The sequence below is a fragment of the Bufo bufo genome, chromosome 6 (genome assembly GCF_905171765.1).
Source record: "Bufo bufo chromosome 6, aBufBuf1.1, whole genome shotgun sequence".
Classification (NCBI taxonomy): Eukaryota; Metazoa; Chordata; class Amphibia; order Anura; family Bufonidae; genus Bufo; species Bufo bufo.
In genome coordinates, this window is record NC_053394.1 from 191,526,847 (window position 1) to 191,538,924 (window position 12,078).

Sequence of the window (12,078 nt, forward strand, 5' to 3'; positions counted from 1 at the left end):
GGAGTCTATATGGGGTGATCACCACAGTCATTGATCACGCCCCTGTAAGGCTTTATTCAGACGTCCGTATGCGTTTTGCGGATCCGATCCATCTATCAGTGGATCCGTAAAAATCATGCGGACATCTGAATGGATCTTACAGGGGGGTAATCAATGACAGGGGGGTAATCAATGACAGGGGGTGATCAGGGAGTCTATATGGGGTGATCAGGGGTGATCAAGGGTGATCAAGGGGTTAATAAGTGACAGGGGGGGGGGGTGTAGTGTAGTGGTGCTTGGTGCAACATATTACTGAGCTGCCTGTGTCCTCTGGTGGTCGATCCAAACAAAGGGGACCACCAGAGGACCAGGTAGCAGGTATATTAGACGCTGTTATCAAAACAGCGTCTAATGTACCTGTTAGGGGTTAAAAAAAATCACATCTCCAGCCTGCCAGCGAACGATCGCCGCTGGCAGGCTGGAGATCCACTCTCTTACCTTCCGTTCCTGTGAGCGCGCGCGACTGTGTGCGCGCGTTCACAGGAAATCTCGGCCATCGCGAGATTACGCATAAATGCGTGACTCTGCGCAGGGCTGCCACCTCCGGAACGCGAATCTGCGTTAGGCGGTCCGGAGGTGGTTAAAGGGGTATTCCCACTTCATTAAATAGGGTTACATTAAATCATTGCCCCCCACTGAACATTTCTAATAATACATGTCATAAAAAAAAAAACATACCATTCGTCCTAAAAATGCTCCTTTCACTCCCCTGTGTTTATCCTGGTATCCCACGGATACGGCCTCATCTCGCCGGCCGCATCGATGTGCCGCGCCTGCGCACCACATCCTAACCTATCCAGCGGCCGGCCTATGCTGTAAGACGTGAACGCGCACGTCTTCAGCAGTATCGGGCGCCCGCGCATGCGCAGTATGTTATTGTATGGTAATGGTGGTAATGGCAGCGGGGCCCGGTGCACTCACTGTATTCTATCGCACCGGGCCCCGCTCACTGTAATACTAATTTTCATATGTGAGCAAGAAGAGAAATCCTCTGCGATCCTCTCCCTTTCTGTACTCACAAACTCAGTAGCAGGCAGGCCGGGCGGCAGCGTAACTCACTGACGTCACGCGCCTGCTCCGCCTGCTTCATTCATAAAGTGGGAGGAGCAGGCGCGTGACGTCAGTGAGTTACGCTGCCCGGCCTGCCTGCTACTGAGTTTGTGAGTGCCATACACAGAGCCCCCACAACAGTGCTATCCACAGAGCCCCCACAACAGTGCCATCCACAGAGCCCCCACAACAGTGCCACCCACAGAGCCCCCACAACAGTGCCACCCACAGAGCCCCCACAACAGTGCCACCCACAGAGCCCCCACAACAGTGCCACCCACAGAGCCCCCACAACAGTGCCATCCACAGAGCCCCCACAACAGTGCCATCCACAGACCACCATTAGACCACAGACCACAGTGCTGGTTGAAGATAAAAACAGATCTAGCTGAGCTGTATATGTGGCAGGTCAGCATCAATGCTGGTGAAAGAGAAACAGATGTAGCAGTGCTGAATATGCGGGTGTTCTGACACAGTGCTGGTTGAAGATAAAAACAGATGTAGCAGAGCTGTATATGTGGCAGGTCAGCATCAATCCTGGTGAAAGAGAAACAGATGTAGCAGTGCTGAATATGCGCGTGTTCTGACAGTGCTGGTTGAAGATAAAAACAGATGTAGTAGAGCTGAATATGCAGGGTGTTCTGACACAGTGATGGTTGAAGATAAAAACAGATGTAGCAGAGCTGTATATGTGGAAGGTCAGCATCAATGCTGGTGAAAGAGAAACAGATGTAGCAGAGCTGAATATGCAGCTGTTCTGATACAGTGCTGGTCGAAGAGATAAACAAACAGATGTAGCAGAGCTGTATATGAAGCTTTTCAGACACAGTGCTAGTGGGGGAGTAGAATAAAGATGTAGCAGGGCTGTATATGAAGCCATTCAGCCAAAGTGATGTTAGGGGACTGGAGAAGACATATGTAGCTGAGCTGTATATGCATCTATAAAGATACATAGTGTAAGGTTTATACACAACTGGAGTACAGCTGTAATGGAAACAAATCTGCATCAGTGCTGGTGGGGGTTAGTCAAGCTTTTGGGCTAATGTATAATATGGATTTATAGTTTTTGATGCACAGAATGGGTTAGTAAAAGATCAGACAGATATTTTATGTGTAAAACTGCAGAACAGCCACCTGTTACTGTACACTGAGCTCACTTCACATGGCTCTCTGAGTGACCATTCCCCTCACAGACACTGCAGACTGATGAGTCATACTTAGGACTCAGCTCTCTCTTTGTTTAGGATACATTGCACAGTAGTCCTTCTTCGGACTGGTTACAGATAGACACAGTCTCAGTTAGTTCATGTTAATGCTTTATTTTTGTTCGGTCTTCCATTCTTCATTACTGACTATTATCAAGTGTTACATATGCCCATCCAATATGCATGTGATGTATTTTGTGTATTATCCTTACCTTGTACTTCTGTGCATTATTCTACTGTAAAAGTGTATTTACATTTCTGTTTTACACCATAATAAATATAAAATTATTTAAAAAAAAGTTTCAAATAAAAGTCATTTTCCTCAAATAAAGTAAATATTTTTTTGTAAAAAATAGGTTAAAAAAAAAGAAAAGTAGACATATTAGGTATCGCCACGTCCGTATCCACCGGCTCTATAAACATATTACATGACCTAACCCCTCAGATGAACACCGTAAAAAAATAAAATTAAAACTGCTAAATAAACTTTTTGTTTTGTCACCTTACATCACTAAAAGTACACCAAGCGATCAAAAAGGTGTATGCCCACCAAAATAATACCAATCTAACGTCACCTCATCCCACAAAAAATGAGCCCCTACCTAAGACAATCGCCCAAAAAAAATAAAAAAATATGGCTCAATATGGAGACACAAACATTTTTTTTTGTTTTAAAAATGTTATTGTGTAAAACTAAGTAAACTAGTAAATAAGAAAAAAGTATACATATTTTTTTTAAAAAGCCATTTTTTTGTCACCTTACATCACAAAAAGTGTAATAGCAAGTGATCAAAAAGTTATAGAAGTGAATGGGGCTGCGTGAAAATTGTAAGCATCCACAAGCAAGTGCGGATGCGGTGCGATTTTCTCGCATGGTTGCTAGGTGACGATCGGGATGGGGACCCAATCTTTATTATTTTCCCTTATAACATGGTTATAAGGGGAAATAATAGCATTCTTAATACAGAATGCTAAGTAAAATAGGGATAATAAAATAAATAAAAAATTAAACTCGCGCAGCCTAACTTGTCTTCTTTCTTCTTTGAGGACCTGGGAGAAAAGGACCTTTGGTGACGTCACTGCGCTCAACACATGGTCCATCACCATGGTGATGTTATAAGGGAAAATAATAAAATCTACACAACACAGATCCCAAACCCGCCGATTTTTCTCACGCGCGTGCAAAACGCATTAAAATGCTTTGTACTCGCGTGGAAAAATCACGCATTTTCCCGCAGCGCATCCGAATCCTATCCGGCCCTCACACACGATGCCCGTGTGAAAGAGGCCTAAATGTTTTTCTTTTTGTCTTATAGTCTCTTATCTACAGATTTGTTTGGGTGCTACTGTACCATGTTGTCTACCAAGAAATGTATACTTTACCTGCAATTTACCCAGGCTATAGTAGCATTAGCTGGTTTTATTATTGGAAATCTCAAATCTGTGGGAATTTAAAGTGATTGTCTGATTTCATGTTATTGATGACTTATCTTCTCAGGAGTTTGAAGGGGCCACGACACTGCATCCTCTGCATTGCTAACCTGCATGCTGTCTAGATTGTAGCGGCGGTGCAGAATAATTACAGCTTACCCTTCCATTCAAGTAAATAGGACAACAAGCTGTAATTGCACTGTATAAAAGAAATTAATCACCAGTCCGCAACAATGCTGTGCTGCAGGTCCGAAAAGTGTTGTGGGGTCAGTCATGCTTTAAACAGGTATAAATATAGAGTTCGGACCGCACATATCATCAAGGCCAGTATGCAAACAATTTTTCTTTCTTCCTTCTCCCTTTTGAAAGAGAACCGAGGGCTGCAAATATCCTGTATATGGATATCCTGCAACTAATAAAAGTTAAGATAGTGTAAGTCCGTACGGCTAGGTAACCTGCACTGCACAGATTATACTTACACAGTGCTATGTAAACCAAGGCGTGTATATGATCCCTCCGTAGCTAGTTGTTTTTATTCTGGCGGAGATCCACGTTCCCATGCAATCCCGCAGGATCTGCCCACGGACTTAATTCAGATATACCCCAGGTGAATCTACTGTTTTTTTCTTCGATTTCTTTTCCTAGAGGTTTCTGTGAATACAAGTGGCTTCTGCAATAGTGAAGCTCCGATGGTGTTTGGTTAAAAAAAATTATTTGCACATACTCACAAACACGCTCTTTAAAATTGGCATATAAAAATCCCAGCGTCTTAAACTTTTGCCCGACCCGGGTTTCACTCCTTGAACTTTTATTTAGTAGGCTGGAGTTAATCAAGCAACTGATGTGCTGCTCCAGACCACTTGCCTTTTACTGCTTTAACCCTATACTTGTATCACCTAATCCTCAGGGGAAAAAAACGGATGCTATTAGGTCCCAATTCACATGGACATAATTATTCTATCAGTTTTATATTCTAATTTTACACAGCTTGCAGGTCAAAGTCTACATTCAGACCTCGTGGTTGTAATGTACCTAATTCATATATCCACTTACTCTCTTTTTTGTTAATTTTTTCCAGAAAACTTCCTCCCCTCCAATGGTTTTGTACGGATTCCACCCCCATAAACTTTAGACCTTCTGGATTTTTTTGGTGACATTTTTTGTAATGAGCCGATACACCATGACTTTCAAGTCCTTTTTTGATGTTTCTTATGTGCTCCTGCACACGGACTTTAAGGGGTCTAATGGTCCGTCCTACATACTGTAGGCCGCAAGGGCACTCCAGTACATATACAACCCCTTTACTATGGCATGTCATCTCACCCACTAATTCCAACTGTTTATCTTTGATGGTACTCTAATTTAATTATAGTGCTATTTTGTGACCTTTCTGTTCTTTTTCTGTTTTTGCAAGCAATGCAAAAACCACACCAGTTAAAACTGTTTTTTATTTTTTTATTTTTATCTTCTAGTCGGTTAGCACTATGTACTAATTTGTTTTGTAAATTGGGTGCTTTTTTATAGATGACTAGCGGTTGTTCAGGAATCACAGGTCCGAGTACTGGGTCATTTTTTAGGATCGACCAGTTTTTTTTTTATTGCGTTTTTCAGTTCCCCAGAGCACTGTGTGAACTGGGTTATAAATGAAAAACGAAAATCAATGGTCTTTTTCGATGTTTGTGGTTTATTCGGGGTTCCCTCTTGTTGTTTAATTGTATCTTTTATACATCTGTCCAAGTTGTCATTTTCATATCCTTTTTCCAAAAAACGTTCTTTTATTACATTACTCTGCTTTTTAAAGATAACTAGATCAGTGCAGTTTCGGTAGATTCTCTGGACCTGTCCCTTCGGTATATTATACAACCAAGGGGCATAGTGGCAGCTCGTTAGATCTATATACCCATTGACATCTGTGGGTTTGAAAAAGGTCTTGGTTTTGAGCTGTCCCTCTTCAACATATATAGTCAGGTCCAAAAAATCCACAGAGACCGCACTGACCGTGCTAGTGAAACTTAGGTTCCATTCTTTATTCTCCAATCCTGCAATAAAGGCCTCCAGCTGGTTTCTTCCCCCCTCCCATATCACCAAGCAGTCGTCTATATACCTTTTCCAGGTTTTTAGATTTATGCAAGCTTAAATTAGAATATAAAACTGATAGAATAATTATGTCCATGTGAATTGGGACCTAATAGCATCCGTTTTTTTTCCCCTGAGGATTAGGTGATACAAGTATAGCGTTAAAGCAGTAAAAGGCAAGTGGTCTGGAGCAGCACATCAGTTGCTTGATTAACTCCAGCCTACTAAATAAAAAGAAGGGGGGGAGGGAAAGATGAAGTGTGCCCCTGACGAAGCTCAAGGAGTGAAACCCGGGTCAGGCAAAAGTTTAAGACGCTGGGATTTTTATATGCCAATTTTAAAGAGCGTGTTTGTGAGTATGTACAAATACATTTTTTTAACCAAACACCATCGGAGCTTCACTATTGCAGAAGCCACTTGTATTCACAGAAACCTCTAGGAAAAGAAATCGAAGAAAAAAACAGTAGATTCACCTGGGGTATATCTGAATTAAGTCCGTGGGCAGATCCTGCGGGATTGCATGGGAACGTGGATCTCCGCCAGAATAAAAACAACTAGCTACGGAGGGATCATATACACGCCTTGGTTTACATAGCGCTGTGTAAGTATAATCTGTGCAGTGCAGGTTACCTAGCTGTACGGACTTACACTATCTTAACTTTTATTAGTTGCAGGATATCCATATACAGGATATTTGCAGCCCTCGGTTCTCTTTCAAAAGGGAGAAGGAAGAAAGAAAAATTGTTTGCATACTGGCCTTGATGATATGCGCGGTACGAACTCTATATTTATACCTGTAATTGCACTGTGCTGCAATCTAGACAGTGTGCATGTAAACATTGACAAATATGCGACATTCAGCCCCTTCAAATAGATGATCGGAGACGGTGCTAGGAGTCACACCCCCACTGATCAAATATTTATAACCATCCTAAAGGAGCAGGTTCTGCTGACCAGAGAACAGAAGTCACAACCGTCCAGAGATCTGGTCTCCTGGTAGTAAAGAGCCACCCGAGTGCAAGCTGGCTTTACTCCCAGGGCTCTCCATCAGTGGGGATTTTCTATCCAGAATGGTGGTGACAGGAGCAGGCCATTTTGAAAACAGTGCTATTATACCAAGTGATCTGTAGACTATGGATACAAATCCTGTAGTAGCACCAGGATTTGCTTTAAAAACCTAAAGGGAACCTGTCATGTGGATATTTGATATAATCTAACTAATTATATAAATCATTAACTACTAAAAAGTACCTTAGATGTATTGACTTACTGGTGTGACAGATGGTTACCTCATAATATACACCCAAAGATGCCGCATGCCAATGAGCTGATGTGAGTCCAGCGTGATGTCAGTGAGTCCAGCGTTTTTTATAATTCAGAGCTATAACCACTCCCCTGCCCACCTACTGCTGATTCATATGGAAAATAACTGTCAATCAGCAGCAGGTAGGCGGGAAGAGTCAGGAGCTCATGAATATTCAGGACTCATCATTATGAGCTGGAGCTTTTCAATACAAGACGTTGGCAGATTGACTGGGTCAATTAAAGAAAGTGACCCAGCATTTTGCTAAGAGAATCAGTCACTTATTTATGTTGCCCTTAGTTAGGACACCATAAAACTAGTGACAGATTCCCTTTAAAGGGGTTGTCTCATCGGAGACGTTGGTGCAATATCGCTAGTATATGCCACCGTCAGATAGGTGCGGGGCCCAGAATGGGCCCTCAAAAATGCAGGAGAGTGCATCTTGCATGTGCGACATGCTCTCCATTCATTTCTATGGGAGTTCCGAAAATAGCCAAGTGAGCTCGTTCGGCTATTTTTGGAAGTCTTATAAGAAGAAACGGAGAGTGCATCTCACTAGCATGGCCACAGCTCCATTCACTTCAAGAGGACTGCCAGATATAGCCGAGCCAGTGCTCAGTTATTTTTGGCAGTCCCTTAGAAATTAAGCGAAAGCGGCTGTTCATGTGCAGATGCTCTACGCACACTTCGAGGATCCTGTTCTGGAGATTGGAGGTTTGACCTACACCTATCATAGTGATATGCCACCAATATCTCAGATGAAACAACCCATTTAATGTTGTCAGGATTTTGTGTATCTACCTGCTTCCGAATCTTTTAGATTCCAGAATCCTTTGTGATTCTCGAGGGCCTCCATTACTCTCCGGATTTAGTCCGCAATTAAGGCAGTCTAATACTTGTCCAAGAACAAGGATTCTCCCTTTTGATTTGCCCATTTCATGTGTTTCCTCCTAGCTTTTTTGGCGGTCTGCCATTTAGCAACAGCCTCTCAGTGGACAAGGTTGCCACCTCGTCTTTATTGCATACCTTTGCCAGGTTCACACTGGCCTCTTGAGATGCTAGTCTGTATCACAAGATACTTCAGGCAGAAGTTGCATGGAAGGTCTTGTTCCTTTGTTTGCATCCTCTGCTTTGTTACCACCTTCTGCTTATGTAGAAACTGATATGCTGTGTACCTGTGGGAGGGGTATAGCCTGCATAGGAAAATATTTTAAATACCTAGTGTCAGCCTTTTCTATGGTGCTGTTTTCTCAAATGAACCCAATAAAATATTATTTTCTAGCGAGTACAAAAATTCAATTGTTTGTTCTACTATTTGTACAGTATATTCTCTATTATTTGGTAATTTATTATTATTTCCCTTAAGATTGATCTTATGCCACATGACCTCATCACTCAGCTTCTGCGTGTTCTTGCCATTGAAACTTGCCAAGAAAAAGCCTTAATTAATGCTGACCCAACTGAGCTGTCACTGAGTGGATTAGAAGCATTCTCCTTTGATTATATTGTTAAGTGGCCTCTTTCACTAATAATTAACAGGTAGGCTATGCTACATCTGTACTACACAGGGATATGGTGATCCATTATCCTTATTTGTTCAGCCTTCATGTTCCTTCTTGCTTTTCTGTGCTTTGCAGGAAAGTGGAAAATGTGGTGGTTTTATTATACTCTGACAAAATATATTCATCCCATCCAAAGACCTTTTTTCTGAACTTCTAAAGCAAAGATGTCTGATTTATATAATTTTGAATAAAAAAATAAATTTTCCCAATTACAGGAAGGCTCTTACACGTTACCAGATGCTTTTTCGGCACTTGTTCTATTGCAAGCATGTGGAGAGACTACTCTGCAATATATGGATCAGCAACAAGGCTTCCAAACAGTTCTCATTACATTCTGCCAAATGGTGAGTGTGGGTCGCAAAAAAATTATTTATATGTTTAGCAGAAATCTCTATGGAAATGGTACACCCATGAATGTTTGTTTAGATATACATCAATACACTTGTGGTCTTCAGCACATCAATTTGGGGTCTGATTTTTCAGTACAGGGTTATAGTATAATTTTCCTTAATGCCAATGACCGCAATCGGAGAAACAAGCATCGCCCCTGAACAGGTAACAGGATCACTCTCGAAATGCTGTGATGGTGTAGTCTCAGGAGCTGTGCCCACCTCACTACTTGAGGGTGAAGGCTCTGTTACACATCTGCCACATCACTTGAATAGATGCCAAAGTCAATGCTGACCGCAGCATTTAAGTGGTTAGAGGAAGTAGGGTTTTCCGCAGTGCTAAAGTCCTAATAATGGTCCCAAGGCCTCCCATGTACGAATTCTTATTAGCAGGACTTAAAGGGCATCTGTCAGCAGATTTGTACCTGTGAAACTGACTGACTTGTTGCATGTGCGCTTGGCAGCTGAAGGTATCTGTGTTTGTTCCATGTTCATATGTAACAATATAGAAGGCGAGGGTTTAGGGTCCATTCACACATCCGCAAATGGGTCCGCATCCGTTCAGCAATTTTGCGGAACTGGTGCGGACCCATTCATTCTCTATGGGGACATCTGCATTTCCGTGCCGCGGCCCCGGACTTCCGGGCCGCAGCTCTGCAAACAATAGAACATGTCCTATTCATGTCCGCAATTGTGGACAAGAATAGGCAGTTCTATGGGGGGGTGCCGGACGAGTTTATTGCGGATCCGCAATACACTATGGACGTGTGAATGGACCTACTGTGTGAACAGGAGAGAAAGGTGCAACATAGCGTAAATACATCCAGAAGATAACCCAGATGTAATGGACTCAAATGGGGGCTTACCTTATATGGCACAACACTATTGTAGGCTTATAGCAGGATTCAATCCAAGTCATGAGGTATGCGGCCACACTTGGAGTGCCTCAGGGTAGAGATGCCTGATCTCCCAGGAGGATAGAAATAACTGCAAGCTTAACCTGAAGAAGGGGACCTTCTGTTCTCCGAAACATAGTTATATGCTCCTTAAACTAAGAAGATTCGCCCACTGCTGCCTCTTGTGATGGTTCCTTGTGCTGAATGGTGAAATTTTTGAATCCATGTTCATATGAGGCCGCATTGCTGAGATAAATTATGTTTTATATATGCAAATGAGCCTCTTGGAGCAATGGGCATTTTGCTGTTGAACCTAGAAGCTCAGCTCAACTGCCATGTGCTGTGCACTTTGATTGACAGGGCCAGGTGTGATGAAGTGTTCACTGTTTGGCCTAGTAATTTAAAGTGGAGAGGATCTGGCAGTTACAGAGAGCTGAGCCTCTAGAACAGCAACACCCCTGTGGCATGCTCATTTGCATATATGAAAACACTTTTTCTCAGCAATGCGGGCATATATGAACATGGGACCAAAAAGATGCCTTCAGCTGCAAGCACACATGCATTAGATCAGCCAGTTTATTAGGTACAAATTCCCTTTAACCCTTTCACTAACAGCGCCGTATATGTACGGCACTGGAGCGATGCGTTTCAAACAGTGGAGACCAGAGACTAATGCCGATCGCGGTCATTATAGCCTTTAGATTCCGTGATCAAGTGTGATCCGCTATGTCTGCCTTATTCACAGGAGCCCAGAACTGTACTCAATACTCTGTGTGGTCTGACTAATGATTTGTTGAGTGGTAGCACTATGTTCTCAATACTGACCCCTGAGGTACTCCACTAGTGACAGTGACCCAATCTGAGTGTGTATCGTTAATAACCACCCTCTGTTTTATATCACTGAGACAGTTACTTACCCACATACAGACATTTTCTCCCAATCCAAGCATTCTCATTTTATATACTAACCTTTTATGCGGTACAGTGTCAAATGCTTTGGAGAAGTCCAGATATACGACATCTATTGATACGCCGCTGTCAAGTCTAGAACTTACCTTCTCATAGAAACTGATTAAATTAGTTTGACATGACCGATCCCTCATGAAGCGATGCTGATATGGCGTTATTTGCTTATTTTCATTGAGGTACTCCAAGATAGCATCTCTTAGAAAACCTTCAAATAGTTTACCCACGACAGATGTTAAACTTACTGGCCTATAGTTTCAGGGCTTTGTTTTTGGACCCTTTCTGAATATTGTCACCACATTTGCTATGCGCCAATCCTGTGGAACACTCCCTGTCAGTATAGAGTCCTTAAATATCAGAAATAAGGGTATGGCTATGACCTTACTTAATTCTCTTAGGATACGGGGGTGTATGCCATCCCGTCCTGGCGATTTTGTATATCTCAATCTTTTTAAGACGCCGCTGTACTTCTTCCTGGGTCAGACAGGGCACTTTTAATGGGGAATTTACTTTCACATTCTGCATATCATCTGACAGTGTATTTTCCTTAGTGAATACAGTGGAGAAAAAATATTTAATAGCTTTGCTTTCTCCTCATCGCTCTCTGCAACTCCCACTGATTACTCTGTAAAGGGCCGACACCTTCAGCTTTATACTTTTTACCATTTATATAATTGAAGAACATTTTAGGGTTAGATTTGCTCTCTTTGGCAATTAATCTCTCGATCTCTAGTTTGGCTGCTTTTATTTGTTTTTTTACATATTTTATTTTTTTCCTTAGTTTTTCAGTGCTTCCGTGCTACCCTCCTGTTTTAGTGGTTTAAATGCTTTCTTTTTGTCGTTTATTGCTTTCTATACATTTCTATTTATCCACATAGTTTTTTTCTTGTTCCTTAATCTTGTATTCCCATAAGGTGGTATGTACCTCTCACAATTAGATTTTACAATGCTTTTAAAAAATATCCCATTTTGTGGCTGTATTTTTATTTTTGAGGACTTTGTCCCAGTTAGTTAGGCCTATGGCCTCTCTTAGTTGGCTAAATTTAGCTTTTGAATGACAATTGGAAAGTTATTACTTTATGGTCATTATTTCCCAGATGTCTCCCAACCTGCACATCTGTTGTCCTGTCAGGTCTATTGGTTAACACTAAGTCCAGTATG

The 12,078-nt window shown here is 42.1% G+C and overlaps 1 protein-coding gene across 2 annotated transcripts in view; it reads left to right on the plus strand.

The window, feature by feature from the left end:
• TUBGCP2 (tubulin gamma complex associated protein 2) overlaps window positions 1–12,078 on the plus strand; it is a 478,187-nt gene that overhangs the window by 310,584 nt on the left and 155,525 nt on the right. For both annotated transcript variants that reach the window (XM_040435527.1, XM_040435528.1), the window contains exons 12-13: window positions 8,471–8,643; window positions 8,882–9,010. In XM_040435527.1, the coding sequence (XP_040291461.1) occupies window positions 8,471–8,643; window positions 8,882–9,010 (302 nt within the window). The remainder of the gene's footprint in view (window positions 1–8,470; window positions 8,644–8,881; window positions 9,011–12,078) is intronic.